Consider the following 19093-nt stretch of genomic DNA (forward strand, 5'->3'; position numbering starts at 1 on the left):
CGCAGCGTTTACCGTACCACGAATGAAAACGGCGTTAATCGTCGTTTGTTTATTTCTCGTTTTCGTGCGCTCGGGGCGAGGCTAGGGCGATTTAGGAACTACATGCCAGCACACAACCGATGCAAGTAACTATTATTCATCTGTTTCCTGTTTTTTTTTCGTTTTCATTTCTCTGTCGCTTTATATACAATGAGTTTCGTTATTTCGTTTCTCTCTTTCTTCCTCCTCCTCTGTTCTTTCCTCGGTGAAATTCGATTTGACGGTTTCCATGTCACGACCATTTGAAACTCGATTGTCCGTATCGAGTGAAAAAAATCTGTCTCAGGAAAAACGGAACATAAACCCGCAAAAAAATCCCGTTCGAAAATCAAATTTCCCGCTGAAACGCGATCGAACCGTACGATATCCCTCTTTCGTTCTGTTTTGTTTTTTTTTTTTGCGCCGAACGCATCGTCTGTTTTATATATCGAGAGAACGCGAGACAAGTATCGACAGCCGATAACACCGCGACCGAGCAAACGATCGAAAAGTTCGCGGCGCCATCTTGCAACGATGACGCGTACCCTCGGATACGGTGATGCACTTTCCACTCGATGCACGGAACTCCGGAAACTCTAACACACTTCCTCACAATTACAATATTGCACGACGAAACAGAAACCGCGTGTCTAATTTTACACACCCGCTCACAATTTTTCCTCTCTTTCCCCCCTATCTCTCTCTTTCTTACGTATTTCACATGCGTTCGCTCATACACTTACACGTACTCCCTCTCTCTCTTGCTCACAATTTTTCACTATCGTTCAATTGCAGGTTGTATCCGAAGAACAATGCTCACGTTGCACAATTATCGATAAATATATATATGTATATAATATATGTATATATATGTATGTCTATATTACGCATAAATAATCGACTGCGCGCTCTTTGATCCTATTTACAAGTGTAGTCTCACGTAAATTAAAAATAATTATTTTTCGGAGGCAAATCGCTCTCTTGCGTACACGTTCTCTGTTTCACGTCTTTCTCTCTCTTTCTCTCGCACTCTTTCTATCGCTCGGTATTCCTTTCGCTCTCTTTCTCCCTCTCTGACACTCAATCATTCTGTCTCCACTTTTGTCAACGAGTAAATAATACTTTTCCCACTTTCTCTGCTCGCTCTCTCTCTCTCTCTCTCTCTCTCTCTCTCTCTCTCTCTCTCTCTCTCTCTCTCTCTCTCTCTCTCTCTCTCTCTCTCCACTGATTTGCTTCGTTTCCAACATTATTTGTTTCCTCTCTCGTATTGTTCGGATAAAATCGTATACTGTCATCCTCGTACTGTAGGAACTTAAGATGGCGACTTCGGTTCGCGGAGTCCCAGAAAAATCAAACTGTTTCTTGTTTGTCGTATTCCTGTGTCCCATTCGGTATACATATAAACTGTGCCCGTATAACGGTAGATAGGTAGTATCAATTGTAACAGTGTATATATCTTTCAAATCTAGTTGCGATCGCGGCAGCGACGGTAGAAAAAACTATGAATCGTGGAGGCGGCTGCGAAGTTATCGCGATAATGACAACGACGACGACGACGACGACAATATGTAAATGAGAACGATCGCGATATTTGTTGCGTCGCTGATAACAATAGTAATGACAGTAATCCTTACTTGATGATTAACGAATAAAGAAATATGAAAGAGTATCTTGATAAGAGGATCATCTCGGCCGAGCGTATAACGATGTCTCGAGGAGAAAATCCGAAAATGTTCGAGGATATCAGTCTCGGAATATACATTAATAAACCTTTGTTGGATTGTATTATCGATAAGCAGTCCACCGTTTTTCTGACAAATTCTAACAAATGGGAAAACGTTTGTATAAAATTCATCTTACAGTTTAAATATGAGATGAGTATCCGCGATATGATAGTCGAATAGAAAATGCTATTTCGGGGTTCATTATTGCTGGTTTATTGAATCGGATTGCTCACCTGATACTCGATTTCGGATCGTTTATTCATGATATTCCTTCCAGTTTCAAGTGATTGAGTGAAACCGCGACCTCCCTCGTCACACTTCGTTCCCCGAGACACCGTGTCGCCCGGCCAAAAAATCAACTTTGACACGCGTCGGAGACCAACTAAAAAGTCAACGACTTTTAAAAGACCACAGACTTAATGATATGTCGTGATCGTATCCCGCCAGAGGCGATCATAAAAAGCGCGAGTAAATCGATCAGTCGGGGATCGACCCGTTAACTAATGCGTAATAATAATCGCAGCGTTTCTAGGTGTTGTTACGTATCCGTAACAGAAGTAATGATAATCGATGATAAATAATAATAATAATAATAATACATAATAGCGGTGATGATAATAATAATAGCGATAAAAAAATTTATTAATGATAATAGTAGTAATAATAGTGTTACCCACGTAAAAATTAGTAATTGCATTCGGTGGATGCGTAACAAACGAATAATGATAACGTTCCGATGGAATTTGTGCTTCTCACCATTTCGAATACAACCTTTCCACCCTTCCAATCCCCCAATCTATTTGTCCCCACGGTTCACATGCGTACGCGTATCCCGAAATCTCTCTAATAACGAATCAATAATTATTATTATCGGGGCAATCCTTATTAACCAGTTATCGCGACCCGTTAAAACTTCAACTAACTTGTACTACACACGCAGTAATCATCAGTAGTCATGTACGCGTACGTCTCGCGGTAATAAAGAGCACAACCAATCAATACGCCACCTGCCCGTTCTCTCGTTCTCCTTTTTCTCTATCTACAATCCCGGTGTGACAACAATGACAGTCTCGGGTACTAGGGGCACGAAAGAAGAAGACACACTCTAATGTGCCATCGGCGATCAGGAGAGTTGTTTCCCCAATCTCCTAGGGCCGCGCGCGAACAATGAAACAGGCGAAGCTTTCATTCTCCATTTCGTTTGTTTTTTCGGTCTTTTTCTTTTCATTAAAAAGAGTATACCTAACTAACGTACTGATCCTTTCTTGTATCCCCCCGCCCCCCTGTTAACTGCAAAATAATACTGAAGTCTGCACATGGGTGCACTATCACATATGTCTATTACGTAGTGCCTTTCTGGCAGTCACTCTCATACTCACGCGTACGATCGTTAAATTTTATCTGCACTTCTGATGATGGTCAATCGGCGACGGTGTTCGACTACTCCGCGACGTGGACAGATCGCCGCCGCCACCACCACCACCACTACCATCACCACCCGGGTTCCCGGTTGGATCGAAGGCCTTCTGTTCGCTCGGCGGTAGTAAATGCACCATACTAACTGGCACGGGGAACGCCGCCGCCGCCGCGAAGTCGGGAAAGAAACCCTGCGGTAAGTTACCTCCGAGCAACGAATGATGAGGAAACGCACTGTCGTCGCCTGGATGAGGTGGTAGTCCAGCAAGAGGGTGGGTCATTTGCGTGGGCGGCTGCTCGGTCTTGACGTTGTTGTTCAACGAGTTCATCACGACGTCGCCCGCCGTCGCGCCCGTGCAATCCCTTCTGAGTTGTTCAAGTTTTAAACTCTTCCCGTATTTGCCCCGCACGTACATCAGAAGGCTGTTGTACGGAATACCGAAGACTCTGCTCGCTTGCGACGTCGTCATCTTCTTATTCCACACATGCTGAAGCGCCTCGGTTAGTTCCGCGTTCGACCAGGACCTCGGGGGCCCTCCTCTGGGCGCGCTGTGCTGACCTTTCGGTCTTCCTACCGGCAAACCTCGACTACCATGCTCTCCCCACCCGCGCGGTGTGTCGCCGTCACCCCTGTGCTTCTTGGGCTTCTTCCCTGGATGATGACCGCCGAGCCCTGCCGCGCCGAACAGTCCGTGCAGCGTTTCCGGTTTAAAATTATCGTGGAGATCCGCTAAAAGGGACCCCCTGTCAAGAGCACCAACGTGAGGGAATAGTCCTCCGCCTAGAGACGCCGCACTGTCCAATGGAAACATCGACGTGACGGAGCTGCGCCGCGGTGTCAACTGCGAATCTTGTTGTTGTTGTTGTTGTTGTTGTTGTTGTTGTTGTTGTTGAGACTGCTGTTGATACGAATGCCTCCTGTTGGGCCCATGCGGACTGCCTTCCCGCGGATGGTGACCCTGATGTGGTGGTGGTGGCAGTTGGCCGTGCGGATGACTTGGCAACCACTGGGCCGCCAGCTGGCTCAAACTCGTCAGGTACTCGCTGTGATGATGATGCGGTGGCGTCAACGACAATGCCGACATCGCCGGCAAGCCTGCCGCAGCCGTCGCCGCCGCCGCTGCTGCTGCCGCAGACGGAATGTCTTGGAGGGAACCGTCAGGGTGTAGTAGACTCGTGCCGGCCAATGGCGATCCTCTCGGAGTGCTTGCCGTCTCGCTGCTCTCCGCCTTCATGTGGTGATGATCGGTTCCGCTGGGCGACAGGGACCTCTTCATCGAGAGGTTCTCCGCGATGTCCTCCTGCTGTTGGTTCTGTGAGATCGCTGACTGTTGATGGTGCTGGTGTTGCTGCGACTGTTGCTGATTGCTCAGGTCCAGACCGCTCTTCGGTGGGCTCAGGCTTGCCGGCGGATGCGGTTGACTGAGATCCTGCGGTACTAGTTCGCCGGATCTTCTCTGCGGTCGTGCCTGTTTTCGTCGAGGTAACAACGGCGATCCGCAGCTCTCCCGTAGCTCGCGCATCCCAAAGTTCAAGTGACTAATGTGCGGTGGTAATCTGTCGCGATGATCCCTCGCCGGATGAAAGATCGTTGGCGCCGTGGTCGCCATTGGTTCTCGCGTGGATGGCGGCGCCGTGCTCTGCGACGCATTGTCGTCATCCTCTTCAGGGGTACTGTGCCTGGCGCCCTCGGGCGTCGACGGTTCACCAAGAAGCAGATCGGCAGTCGGTGTTTCCGGTGGGGACACCAGCCTCGGCTCAGATGACGCTAATCCACGCACTTGCAAACTTTCCGCCGCCCGCATCAGTCCTGGGAGTTCCTCGCGTCCAACACGCACCTCGCCGCGATACATGAAGTCGATCAGCGCTGCAACTTCATGACCTGGGAAGTCCTCCAACACGATCACCGGGTGCTTGCAGGGGTGCTCCGCGAATATCCTCTCGAAGAACGGACTGAAAACGTAAACGCATCGTCTTACTACATGGTGTTATCGATGCGATAGTATGGGATCAGGATTCTTTAATTAACCACCACCGGGCACGACGTCATTGTTTACTTTCTAGAATTTGAAGACAGCTACGAAAAATATGAAAAACTCTAAATCATCAACAGGTCCGTAATACCGAAAGAGAATCCGTCGATTAGGCGTTGTTCACGAAGGGTTATTCAAACTTGTAATAGTTATGTATAGACTGCGGGATCTTTATGCAAAATAAAAATTGTCTGCATCGATTGCAAGAATTAGAAATCAAATTCAATGTTGTTTCTTCCCTTAATGATTTTAATAGAGGAGAAATCATATACAATTGACATTTTCAATTTCAGAAATTTTCCAACAATTTTGAATTTTATCTACTCAATTTTTCTATAAATTCATAAACATCCGCAGTCTAGTTATGTATAATCTATTCTGACTATAAGGTATCTGATAAATGTTAGACAGCGTACGTCGTCGGTACCTCGCCGATTGTAATACGAAGAACGTCAATTTCTCTCCTTTAATAATAATAGTATATTTTTATGAAACTACACGAACTGAAGTTTAGATTTATAATATTAACTGTTCTTCCAACCCTCTTGCAGTCTGCTTGCGCCGTAAAGAATTTCAGTAAAGTCTATCTTGAAATCCAGACAAATGATTGTGTCAGCCAAATACGGATGACACGGTAGTCGAGGTGTTAACGCGCGCGATCCTCGGCTGATAGGCGAAGCCATCGCGTCGTTTAGTAAAGCACACGGCCCCCAGAGAGAAACACAGAAAACACACAAAAGAACACCGATCGGGACGCGTTCGTGTATCGAGAGGAGAAGAACAGCGTCCCGATAATGGACAGCAAGCACGATGGACAAACAAGAAAACAGTGTATGACCATTTCGTACCTGCAGGCACTAAGGACAACCTTGTGCGCCCTGAGGCTGGTCTCGGCGCAGACCAGGGTCACGTCGACGAGTATCTCGGCGTGCAGCAGTGCCTCGAAAGCCTGAAGTATGTGGGCCTGATGATTGTTCCATCGTAGGGAGTAGTGCCACTGCGAAGCCATCCCATCGGGACTGTACGCGGCGCTCGACATTTTTTCACCGCCGCGCCGCTCGTGTCGTTAGCGAAGCCACCTTGCTCGGCCTCGTGCTCCTTCGTACCTCGGGGTTCTGCGGCCGTCTTTATTTTCCATGCACGCACGCGAATGGCCACGCACGTACCGTGAACGATGCCTCCCCTTAGACACTATCTTGAACGGCGCTGTTCTCCTGGAAACAAAACAAATCACATGGTGAATCGTCCTGACGACTTCAAACATCGTCGAGGATACAGAGATCCGAGCCTTTCTTGAACCATGTACAATTGGGAAGCTTAGCTTCATCGGTGGCCAGAAGACAACACTAATACTTGTAGTTAGCCTTCAGCAACGATTAGAAGACATACTAATACCTCTAGCTACCTCATAAAGAGTTAGAAGATATAAGTATTTCTAGCTTAGCTTTTTCAAGCCACACACTAATACTTGTCAGGGATTAAAAAATACAAATATTCTAGCTAGTGCCATCGGAAGTCAGAGGACAGACTGATACTTCGATCTAGCTTCAACAGGGGTCAGAAGACACATCGATACTTCTAACTAGGTTTATTAGAAGCCAAACAACACACTAACACTTCTAGCTAGCTTCGTCAGGGATCAGAAAACACTGATACTTGTTGCCATCCCCATCAGGGGTCAGAAAACACATTGATACTTGTAGCTTGCTATCGGCAAGGGTTAGCAGACACTAATACCTCTAGCTAGCTCGATCGGTGATCACAGATCAGACTGATGCTTCGAACTAGCTTCATCAGGGGTTAAAATATACGAATGCATCTACCTAGCTTCATCGAAGGTCCAAAGACAGACTGATACTTCTAGCTAGCTACATCAGGGATTAGAAATCACCGATACTTCTGATCCCGCTCAAAGTAGCTGCAATGCTTGCGAAACATTAGGAAAACAATTCAGGGGTGGGGGGGGAAAGGAGATTAATTATGATTTAAGGTTGAACAGCAACGAGCTTCCAATCTGTTCCTAACATGTCCAGTATGGAAAATAGTGAATGAAACTATTTTTTTTGCTTGTTTTTCTAGAAGAAAAAACGCGAGTTTTGCTAACGTAAAAATGGCGCGGCAATAATGGCGTGGCGAGTAATGGCGCGCGTTTTTATACTACAATATCAGTGGTCGGCACGGATGAAACTTTTCGAGCCGCTGGCGGCTCGCGCCGCCTCCTTTTCCCACCGCACGTCTCGCTCCCCGTAACGGCCCTAGCCCTCGAGGCAGCTCAGGCCCGTACCTATCCCAGACCGTATGAACTGCGCGTGGCGCATTAGGGCGACACCCGTATCAATAAGTTCCCACATTACCATAAAGGTACTATTGTCAATGCGTTTTTTTTTATGTGGTATCCCCTGTAGGCCTATTCCACTCTGTTGCATGACAATTTCTGAAACTAACTTTGAACAATAAACAAGGAAGAGAGAGATAACTTTGACAAATACTTCTTAATTCCATTGCCAAAATTTTAAACAGTCTATATCGTCTGCGATGCGAGCCGCGACATCTAATCTTTCGTTCGATATATCTGATATTCCGAGTACATCTAAACGTAGACGAAGAAGTTTGTCTGGATGGCTGTTTAAAATTTTGGCAATGGAATTAAGAAGTACAGTGGGTGTACAAAGTGTTCGTACACCTTTTAAAAACTAATAACTTTTTTATAATTGTATCAAGCGACCTCATTTTTTATAATCAATTAGAAGCATTGGTTTACGAAGTGATATGCAAAAAAGATTTTCCAAAAACTATAATTTACAAGGTTACATACAAAACTAAAAAAGGCATTTTTTGAAACTTTTTTATTTGGGTCCCTAATGAAAATTTAAAATATATGTTTTGTAGATCTATAATAGTTATACACATCCTAAAAATTTCAACGAAATCCGTTGATGTAGGAAAAAATGACACGCATCGAAAGATGTACGATTCTGTGGATTTGAAGCAGAAATTGATAAAAAGTCGTGTCAAACTACGATTTTCACCATTTTTAACCGCTTGTAGCTCGATTTCGAGGAAATTTTCAGCATGTGTGTCACTACTGTAGATCTACAAAACAAATATTTGAAATTTTCTTCAAGGGCCCCAATAAAAAATTTGTAAAGAATCCCTTTTTTATTTTTGCATGTAACCTTGTAAATTATAATTTCTGGAAAATCTTTTTTGTATATCATTTCGTAAACCAATGCTTCTAATTGATTATAAAAAATCAGGTCGTTTGGTACAATTATAAAAAAGTCATTAGTTTTTAAAAGGTGTACGAATACTTTGTACACCCACTGTATTTGTCAAAGTTATCTCTCTCTCTCTCTCTCTCTCTCTCTCTCTCTCTCTTTCCCCTGTTTATTGTTCAAAGTTAGTTTCAGAAATTGTCATGCAACAGAGTGGAATATGCCTACATAATACCATAGTTACCACATAAAAAAAACGCATTGACAATAGTACCTCAATGGTAATGTGGAAACCTATTGATACGGGTGTCGCCCTAATGCGCCACGCGCAGTTCATACGGTCTGGGATAGGTACGGGCCTGAGCTGCCTAGAGGACTAGGGCCGTTACAGGGAACGAGATGTGCGGCCGGTGAAAGGAGGCGGCGCGGCGCGAGCCGCCATGCGCCAGCGGCCTGAAAAATCTAATCCGCAGTGCCGACCACTGTATTTACTATATCATTGATTCTCAGTTTCTGCGAAGACAGATATTAATTTAGCAATAAATTTAAATTATATATTGATATTTTAGCACATTCAGAAATTGTTCGGTATCTACATATGGAATATTTAGTAACATTTTTCTCGTCGCTGGAAAGAAGCAATTATTGTGGTAGGAAAATTCATAATGAAAAATCCGCAGTGATAGAAAAGTTTTGAAATATGTATTGCGACACATGATGGTTTCCATTAATTGTCTCCTGCTGTTCCGGAATTTGTAAAAAATACTCTTTTTGTAGCTCATAGCGCGCTTGTTATTAGAAATTTTACGGAAAAGTTGAATACTTTATAGAATAATTTTAGAACAATTCCAACATGTGGCTATTTGTTAAAATATTGACAACGAAGCTGTGTTTCTTTCTTAAATTGTAATTTTCAATGACTACGCTTCGTAGTTTATCAAGTCGATTTAAGAAATAATGTTTAAAATGGCAATGCCTCTGCAGTGATCAAAAGTTTTAAACTGCAAGATATTTTACGAAATACAATTTGCTATCCGCTGTTACTCTGTGTAGTAAATTAGAAACTTTAGCGACAATTTGTACAATATACTACAAAATCAAAATGTCTATGATCGTAATACTTTGCAAATGTTAACACGACGATCTGAAATTGTTTTTCAGACAATATAATATATTGTCTAAATCTTGAAAACGTGATTTTCATAATTAAGGACCTGCTTAAATAAATAAATAAGGCTTTATCGTCGATATAACACGCATGTGACAAAATAATTAAACTTTTTACGTGATTCTTTGTCATTGTTTACTTTGCCACTTGAACCGTTATAAAATGATTTACTATGAATTACTTTCCGCTGTTACGGAGATTATATTATCAGTGCAGAGTTTCATTACATTTTGGAGCTAATAGAAGTTGTTAGAGTAATGCAAAATAAGTATTAGCGTGTTTGTATGCTTATTCATTCGAGTATCGTTTTCTGTACTTCTAATATGTATAATATTTTGTGTGTGAACATCACTATACAAGTTTACGGGATACACAGATCACAAATACACTACGTGTTTGGAAACAATGAATTGTTTAGACTCGTGTCGCCTGCTTATTTCGATTTTGGAAATATTTGCACGTCAAAATCAAGCATTGAAGTCACCAGTCAGATAAATACTGTTCCCTAGAAGAACTGTTATTATTGAAATTGCCGCAGCTGTTAATATATTTAATATTGATCACGGCCATGGAATTCGCATACTTCTCTCTCTATGTTTGTTATTATTCACTAGATAAATTCACGGATAACTAACCATGATATTAAAGTTTCTACTTTCATCTGCTTACATTTTGTCTAAACCTCACGTAAAAATTGCAAAGAAATCATGAAACGTTATTGCAAAAATGTTCGCACGATCTTAGGGCAAATGTTACGGATTTCGCATGCACACTCAAGATATCATAACAACATACTCGGAGTCGATTCGCGGAGCGCGCGCAAGCTTTCTCATTTCGCCTCGTATGCTATCGATGTTTACGATTTACTCAACTGTCTTTCGAGATAATGTACGTCTCTATCATCAATTCGACCTGTAACTTGAATTCCTCTATGGGGGTAAACAGTGCGCATCGAATAAGCCTTGATTTACCGAGCAGACTGAATTTTCACGGGGTTTGCGGCACACGAAAACCACCTGAAAGTCAACGAAAGAAGATGACCACCAGCGAAAACACCCCGCAACATCGCGCGCGCGTACCTACTACGGAAAACAGGCAAACACCGGGGAACGCGAAACATTTACCCGGTGGATTTATTCACAGACACGAATCGCAGTTTCGACGAGATAAAAACTACGGCGGAAAAAGAAAAAAAATTGTTCCAGGGTTGGTTCGCCGAGGGTCAGACGGAATCCTCAGGCTTCGCGATCCTGTGCTACGTCACTGTGCGCCTGTCGAAAACTCTTCGTAACTTTGTTGTCGAGCTTGCACGTGTTCGAGAAAAAGCGCGTTCAAATATCTATCAAACCGTGTATACTCTCGATATGTTAATGTCCTTCGTTGTCCTCCCGCAACGATGGCGAGTCGTTTTCACCCGGAACGAAATTCGAAATCGTACGTTAATTACGGCCCGGATTAGTCGACACCAGAGATTCATGTGAAGTCTTCTCTACACTGCCGATTACCGAAACGGACTAATTAATAACAATACCGATCTCGTCCGCTACGTTGATACTGATCCGACCATCAGCGTATTCACAATCTAACGATGCTGTTTCCGATAGTTTTGCTTCGTGAATAATGCAAATACGAACCAAATCCTTGTGAACGATCACACATCAATTCGTAATTCGTTACCTCGCATTCCGATCTCGACGTGGCATCGAGCGTACACACGGTGGTTTCCGGCGAGCCGGTAGCAACGATCTTTGCTGAACATAAGATCACAGAGCACAGTCCATTTTGCATATGAAATAACTAAGATGAGCCGGAAAAAACACACATGTCACTTGGATGGCGAATACACCATCGCGTTCGTTGGCAAGCGGCAAGCGAGCAGCTCGTCTTCTCTCACTTCATTGTGGAGCGATCTCTCCAGGCACTGTCCCGTTGTGTACTCATGTGTCTACAATATGAGGAGATCGGGAAGGTGACTTATAGGTACGATGGTCCGACAGGGTAACGCGCGACTGGAGCGCGGATGCTTCGTTGGCAGAAAAGCTAAACACAGCCGGCGGCGGGCCGCGTGGTAGCTGCCGTGTGTGTGTGTGTGTTAGGGGAAGAGAAGACGTCGCCGAAGGATAGACAGAGGATTGCGCGCGTGATAGTGTGAGTGAGTGTGTATGTGTGTGTGTGTGAGAGTGAGAGAGAGAAAGATAGAGAAAGGATAAGAGAGCGTGGCGCCCCTAAACGATCAGCTGATTCCTCACTGTAACCAATCGTCTTCTCGATAAAAGCACAAACGTGTTCAGAGAAGAATCGGATTGGTTCGCGATTCCCGGGGCACACCCCCGGTGTGTGTACCCGCGTATCCACTATACATAGAATATAGTCGATATCACTTTGGTACCAGTTATCAGCCGGCCACGGGGATGATCAATCGTTTCCGTTTGGCGAACACTTTCGGCACCGATCGTCTTCGATGGAGCGGATACGATCTCTCGATAGATCGTCGATCAAAACGAAAAAGTTAGAACCAACGAGGAAAAAAAAATAAGAAAATGAAAGAGACGGAATGAACGAAACACGTCAAAACATGATAACTGAACGAAGGAGAACAATCAGGTGTCACCAGCAACAAAAAAGAAATCGAAGAAACTTTGCAAAGAGAAAACTGACCGTATCGTGTGGATTGCGTGCGCGGCACAGCGGTGTCGGCGACGGCCGGTGAGTGAATGCCCGCCGCATGCGCCGTGACGTTAGATGCCCCTCCTAAGATCCCCACCCCCCTCTCGCACCTTAATCTTCTCCCTCCCTCTCGGGAGATGTCGTCTCTTCTCCTAGATACTATACGATACACTCCACTAACGCGCGCACTAACTAACCAACCTCCCTCTCTCTTACCACGGGGCCTCCTCCCCATTCTACCGTCTATCCCTCCTGCCCCCCGTCCCGCTCCCCGCTACCACCACCGCCGCCTCCTCTTCGTCACTTTACCGACCCGCGCGAAGGAACCCTACCACCACCACCTCACGGCACCTCTGACGTGTGTCCTGCCGCTCTAAAGCGGCCCCTAGACGTTCAATAATATTGTCAATGTAGATTGACAATAATATTGAAGCTCCCGTCAATACGCTTCAATATAATCTCGCCAATCAAGCTATCAATACGGCGACTGCGCATTGTGACGCATTTGTTACGACACGACGTGGCGAATTTCAAATTAGAGGTTAACTTTTTAAAATGGTTTAAAAAGTTAATAAAAAACTTTAAAAAAAGAAGTAGACGCTGGTCTAAAGACTGGTATAAATTGAGAGCACTTTTTTTTTTTATACTCATGAACCATTGTGCCACCTCCAACTGGGTGGGTACCAGCCCATCGCAGACCCTCCTTCTCCTCTCTTGTCCTGTTCAATCTTTTTGCTCAACATGTACATACGTGTGTCCCTTACCTTGCCTCCTGCCTCTTGTTGCCTTGTTCTTGTCTCTTGCCTCTACTATCTCTTGCCCTCTTGCCTCGACACTGCCTCGCAACGTGCACCCACGCCACCGTCGAATGTTTACCGTCCTCCTAGCCCTAGCCGGTTAGACACACCGTTTTGCCCATGCTCTCTCGAGACACCCTCGCGTAGATACCTGCGGATTCTCTACCTACCGGAGGTCCGGTAGCCTTCCTTGCCTTCTTCCTGCCCTAAATATCACTGCCTTCGGGAGAAATACACCTGCTCGTTAACCTGCGAGCCCCTTTGCCCGACGACGACCGACTGTGGCCACTTCCCTCGGCACGGGGTGTGTTCCGGCATGTTTCACGCTTGCCGAAGGATTTGTAATCGAGGCACCGCTAGATCCTAGGGATTTACTACATACCGTGCTTGGATAGATCGTTTCTTCGACGAGTTTCTAGACTCTTGCGGTACGGATTCATTCTGTCGCAATGAAACGTTCGATGTCAAACATTTACAATACTAATTTCGTTTTAGTAGGAACCATTTGACGTCGGACTATTTAGATACGTTGTGCGTTAACTATGACTTGTTGTGCATTTTAAGGCAAACTAACTAAAATTCACTGCTACGCTGGTGGTGTCACGACCATCATTATAAGGGTTCACAGAACTTTTTATCAAATTTGAAAAATCAATTTTTATTGCAATCTAATTAAGTAAAACAATTTTTGTTAGGATCTACGAGTTGCAAGGTCGTACACACATGTAATTCCTGTAATTAGTAGATTTTACCACATTTTTATATGTATATTAGATCGGAAAGAATGTTTTTACGGTTTTTGTTATTTTGATTTTATAATAAAAACCCCAAAGAACTTTCTTTCCAACCAAATGTTTTCCAAACCAAACAATTATTACCCTCTTTAACAATTTTTTTAAGCTGTAGGTAATGTATCGGTATCCTTACATTGTTCCCAGGTTTTTATTGTTTGGGATTATACCCACCCATTGGGCTGCCATAAATGTGTAAAATCGGCAACCCGTTTATAATGAACTTTTCGGGTTACTTTTTATTGATTTTGGGTCACTTTTATGGGGATTAGTGCGGCAGTCAAGGTGCTATTTAAAAGATATACATAGAAACCTCGTAGGCATTCATTTCTTTTTACCCCACGTTTTTATTTTTAAAATAATACTTGTCGTACTTTGTCGTAAAATCTGCAATCTGTTTATAACATTGTGCACACCGAAGTAAAACATTGTTTAATACTAACAAAAAAATCTTCGGAGTCTTTTAATTAGCGCAATTACATTGTCCAACAGCCAAAAAGTATTTCGATTCCCACTATGCGATTCTTATACATATGTAGAGTTTTCCGCGCTGATTACGAATCTGTTTTCCATTTTTTTCCTATACGTCCAGTTTTTGAAAATCATGGCTTTGAAAAAAAACATATTTTTCAACTTTAAACAAATATTGTGATGTTATTATAAAAGATATTGAATTGTTGTTTACAGCAAACGATTCTGTAGACTTTCCCGAATACAGTGATATCCAATATTAATACATTATGATTGTTTAAACATGTTTAAACAATGATTAAAGACGGAGATGCACCACTTTTGCACCAATTTTTGCGGATATTTTCGAATTTATCTCAAAAAATAAGGGTCCAGCGAAAAATTGAACTATACCACGCGAAAGAGCAGACTTTTATCTTGAGACACCACCCTTAAAAGTTTGCAATATCAACGTTTTTTCGAATCAAAAAGCAAAATATCTTCTGACGGGATGCGGCACCGGCGCGGCGAACGGCCGTACTAATGGCGAGCCCCACTGGCGGAAACTCATGTCGGGCGAAGATATTTTGCTTTCTTGTTCGAAAAAAACGTCGATGTCACAAACTTCAAACGAGGGTTTTTCAAGATAAAAGTCTGCTCTATCGCGTGGTATAGTTCGATTTTCCGCTGGACCCTAATTTTTTTAGATAAATTCGAAAATATCCGCAAAAATTGGTGCAAAAGTGGTGTCTCTCCATCTTTAACGATTGTTTAAACACGTTTAAACATTCATAATGTATTAATATTGGATATCACCATATTCGTGAAAGTCTACAGAATCTTTTGCTGTACAGAACAATTCAATATCTTTTATAATAACATCACAATATTTGTTTAAAGTTGAAAAATATGTTTTTTTTCAAAATCAAGTTTCTCAAAAACTGGACGTATAGGAAAAAAATGGAAAACAGATACGGAATCAGCGCGGAAAACTCTATAAGAATCGCATAGTGGGAATCGAAATACTTTTTGGCTGTTCGACAGTGTAATTGCGCTAATTAAAAGACTCCGAAAATCCGTCGTATGGGAAGATGGGCAAACTAGCGGCGGGGGGGAGGGTGCTTATTCTGCAGGGGGTCAATGGGAGAAGGTGTGGCAACACGGTGAGAAGGGGGGTTGAGGTGGTCGGAGGAAGTACCACCCACTTCCCGTACCCATTCACCCGTCCTTGTGTCCCTGTTTAAGGGTCTCGCCAGTGCAGCCTGGTACCACTACACCCTCTTCCCCCTTGCTTGCCAAGCTCAGTCACCCTCTGCCAGCATCGTTGCTGCCACTACCACTGCCGCGTCCTTCCAACTCCCGAGTCCCGAGCCAACCCCCCGTATCACCCAACTACCCGCGAAAAAACGGTAGTGGAAGGTGGTACGCCGGGAGGTAAAAGTGTGTATTTACCTTGCATGTCTAAGACAGCGGCGACACTAAGGGACTGCTGGACGAAAACAAGATACCGATGATAGAGCCGCGAAGACTGGTATCAAAGGTGCGAATACCGTCGAATCGTTAAACGTCCGTGCACGATCGCTGATCCACGCGGAGATACGCTTGTACCCGTTCGAAATCGAGTATCTTTCTTCTTCTCCTCCTTTTTATGAAGCTTGCTTTCGCATTTTTATACATATAATACACCCAATTCTCCGTGGTCTGCTGCTAGACGCCTCCCCAAAGAATTCGTGTGAAACTGTAGAGTGTGTGTGAAGAAGCAAAATGTTTCTTCAAACCGTACAACTTCTATACATGTAGATCATTTTTGTTTTGCAAATACATTATAATAACTATTTACATTGTTTTACAAAACTAACAAAAATGTACTTGTTGCCCAACCGGATTTTTCTCGTTGTCCCTTTTTGAGAATAGATTAGTATTACAGAATTAAGTTTATATGTATATAGGAACTCTGGACAGATGCCTTTTGAACTTTATTAAAATAACCATGTCAATGCGAATGCTTGTTTAAACAGCGTTAAATTAGAATCGTGCAAGAAGATTCGCGTAAAATTGTATTTTTTGAAACTTCGTTTTGTGTTGTAACAAGACGATACGAATTTTATGCGCTTATAATTGATGCGACCGATTAAGACACATTAAAATGTAAACTCTGAGGGAATATAATAGAGGCTACTTTCTTTTATCCCTAATGAACCCATTATCAAAGGAAATAACTTTCTAATTAATTTCTGTCTTCACAAATTAGTCAAGAAGAATTTCAATTTACATTAATCGCTAGAGACTGCTATACCGCGTTAGTCGACATGTACCAAGAACTGTATTAATGTTTGTACTAAGATTAATGTAAAATAATGTAGATAAATGTGTACGTAAGAACTGTTTCAATCAAACATGTATGTACATATTTTGGGTTGGGTTATTTACTGATTTATTTATCAATTTTTTAAAACAAATTTGTGAAGTTGAGGGGATTTTTTATTGTGCTGTGTGTCTTTTTATATCTTATCAAAATTGACTACAGTTCCATTTTCTATTTTTTTGTCCTTAAAAGATTGTGGAAAGTCGGAAAATTCCGGCTATAAAAATACATCGATTTTTTAAACCCGATACAGTAGAACCCTTAACAATAACTCTAAATGTGAACCAATTTACTTGACGTCTAAAAGAAAGGAAGTTGTTTGCGCTAATTTTAAACATTTTACTCTGTTGTAACCCTCGCAAATGAGTATGCTTTTGTCGATTTAATTTAATTTACTCGCTAATTTCATTTCACATAATTTTAAACCTCCTTCTTTCAATATTGCCATTTTTGTTTAGCTAATAGCTGAAGATATACGAATTAGCTACTAGAATATTAGAATTTAGATGCAATGTTGCTAGCTCTGGGTTAAAAAATGAATCCAAGCCTCGCTATTCGAAAATTGAAAGGTGTTTCGGACATTAGTCACTGTACCTGTATACCTGTCATAATATATATTGTATATGTATATAAATTATGTACTTCGGTTGGAATGGCAATTAAATCATTATAATAAATCGTAATACTACCGTATAAACAAGGTACCAACGCTATACAAAGACCTTCTCTGATCCCGGACGTTTCGTTCAACAATAGCGAGCTGGAGGTAACAGCCGAATCGTCCGCTCCGTTTGGTTTTCGATCGGTGCAGGTGCAAATGACTGTGCCGATGGTCTGCAAGCAGAAAGTAACACGCTATAGGAACACATAGTTACGAGGCCGTGCACTTTACAGGGTAGTTTCATAAATTTTCTTATTGAACCAGGTAGAAATGCGTCCCGGTGACCACTTGTTCCAGGGAAAGCAGACAGGTAGACGCGCATTTACGGCTGCTCGGTACTTCGCGTAGCGCATGTGTTCACAGTTCACACACATCCATCTGCTTGCACGCGGATAATAGAGGAGGAAAAGACTTCGGTGTTCCGCCTATGAGAATAACGATGCCTTAAGGGGGTAGTATACCCTCGATTTGTAACTAGAAAATACCTAGAATCTCACTAGAAAAATGGCTCGAAACCGCTTGGTGCTCTGGTCATGATTTTAACGACATTATGTTTATATCTAATAATATGAGGGACCAAAGTAGAGTAAAAATCTAGGGAAAAAACCAGCAGATTTCAATGCATTTTTCTGTCTCCAAAAGACTTTTTGACTTATATGATGACCAGACCCGTGTGTGATGAACCTTCCTCTTTAGAATGAGCTCGCACCCAGCCCACAATTAACTCAAATAAGGACAAACAACCGATTCGCGCAGACCCACTTTTTCGATCGAAAATCTAGTAAGATTCTAGATATTTTCTAGTTACAAATCGAGGGTATACTACCCCCTTAAGGATGACCGTCGGTGGTCAGCTGCCCGTGTGTGAGCCCTGGCACCCTGATGGGGCCTAGTCGACCTCTCGACAGGATCCTTGTCGGAGTTTTTCTTCCTGCCACGCCGTTGTTGGTGCAACTCGCGTCGTCGAGATGACTCGTGTATTAGGCACTAATTTGTTTGAGTTGATGTATAGTCCGCTTTAACTTGGTTCGTGCGCGTATAAACTGACAACAACGAACACCTGCAATTATATTTTTCTTTTCTCGCCGCCTTCAGGTCTACTCACTTCAGTTTGCGAATGTCGCTTATATTGTACTAGACTTCTTTTAACACTGAAACTACGGGACCTGTTACAAGCATTTTACCTTGCTATTATTCAGATTATAAAGATGTATTTATGAGAGGTTGTTCAATAAACTTATTTTTTGAATATATTTCATGCACAGCGTATGGCCTAATCGAAGCTCGACTATGTATAATGCGTTTTAACTCCTCGAGTAATTAGGTTGGCGACGAACGCGACAAGTAAATGCAGAACCAGTTTAACTCGCAATTAAATTTATTATAGATTGCGCTCGAGTTTCAATAAGAAGTGGTGCACTCGATTCTGAGTGTGCCTTTATATTTATTATACAAAGACTAAATAGTCTGCGGATTTTTATACAAAATAAAAATGTTGTGCATAGATTGCGAGAAAAAGGAGGTGCATAGATATTTATATTTCTTCTCTTGACTTGAAAAGTCAAGCATTGTATAATAAAATGTTTAATTTTTCCCTACTGTGTGAAATCACAGACAAAACACTGTTTGTTGAATGAAAATTCTAAGAAGCGCACGAAGATTAAACGATGCACCTCTGAGTAATCAAATGTCCAGATTATTTGTTCGAAGCCGGGAAATTTTCATTTTGTGCATCGCGGGACAGCGATACTTACTTCCCCCCCAATAAAAGTGCGCTATTGCGTCTGC

The 19093-nt window shown here is 42.7% G+C and overlaps 1 protein-coding gene across 1 annotated transcript; it reads right to left on the minus strand.

Annotated features, from left to right (window-relative positions):
- Positions 1-1217: 1217 nt before the first annotated feature.
- LOC143219641 (protein jim lovell-like) lies at positions 1218-14341 on the minus strand. The gene is made up of 3 exons (XM_076445545.1): positions 13006-14341; positions 6040-6405; positions 1218-5111 (listed from the first exon to the last, which is right to left on the minus strand). The coding sequence occupies exons 2-3, from the start codon at positions 6228-6230 to the stop codon at positions 3140-3142; spliced, it is 2163 nt and encodes a 720-aa protein (XP_076301660.1). The 5' UTR covers positions 6231-6405; positions 13006-14341; the 3' UTR covers positions 1218-3139.
- Between the last annotated feature and the right edge of the window lie 4752 nt (positions 14342-19093).

The sequence above is a fragment of the Lasioglossum baleicum genome, chromosome 2 (assembly GCF_051020765.1).
Source record: "Lasioglossum baleicum chromosome 2, iyLasBale1, whole genome shotgun sequence".
Taxonomy (NCBI): Eukaryota; Metazoa; Arthropoda; class Insecta; order Hymenoptera; family Halictidae; genus Lasioglossum; species Lasioglossum baleicum.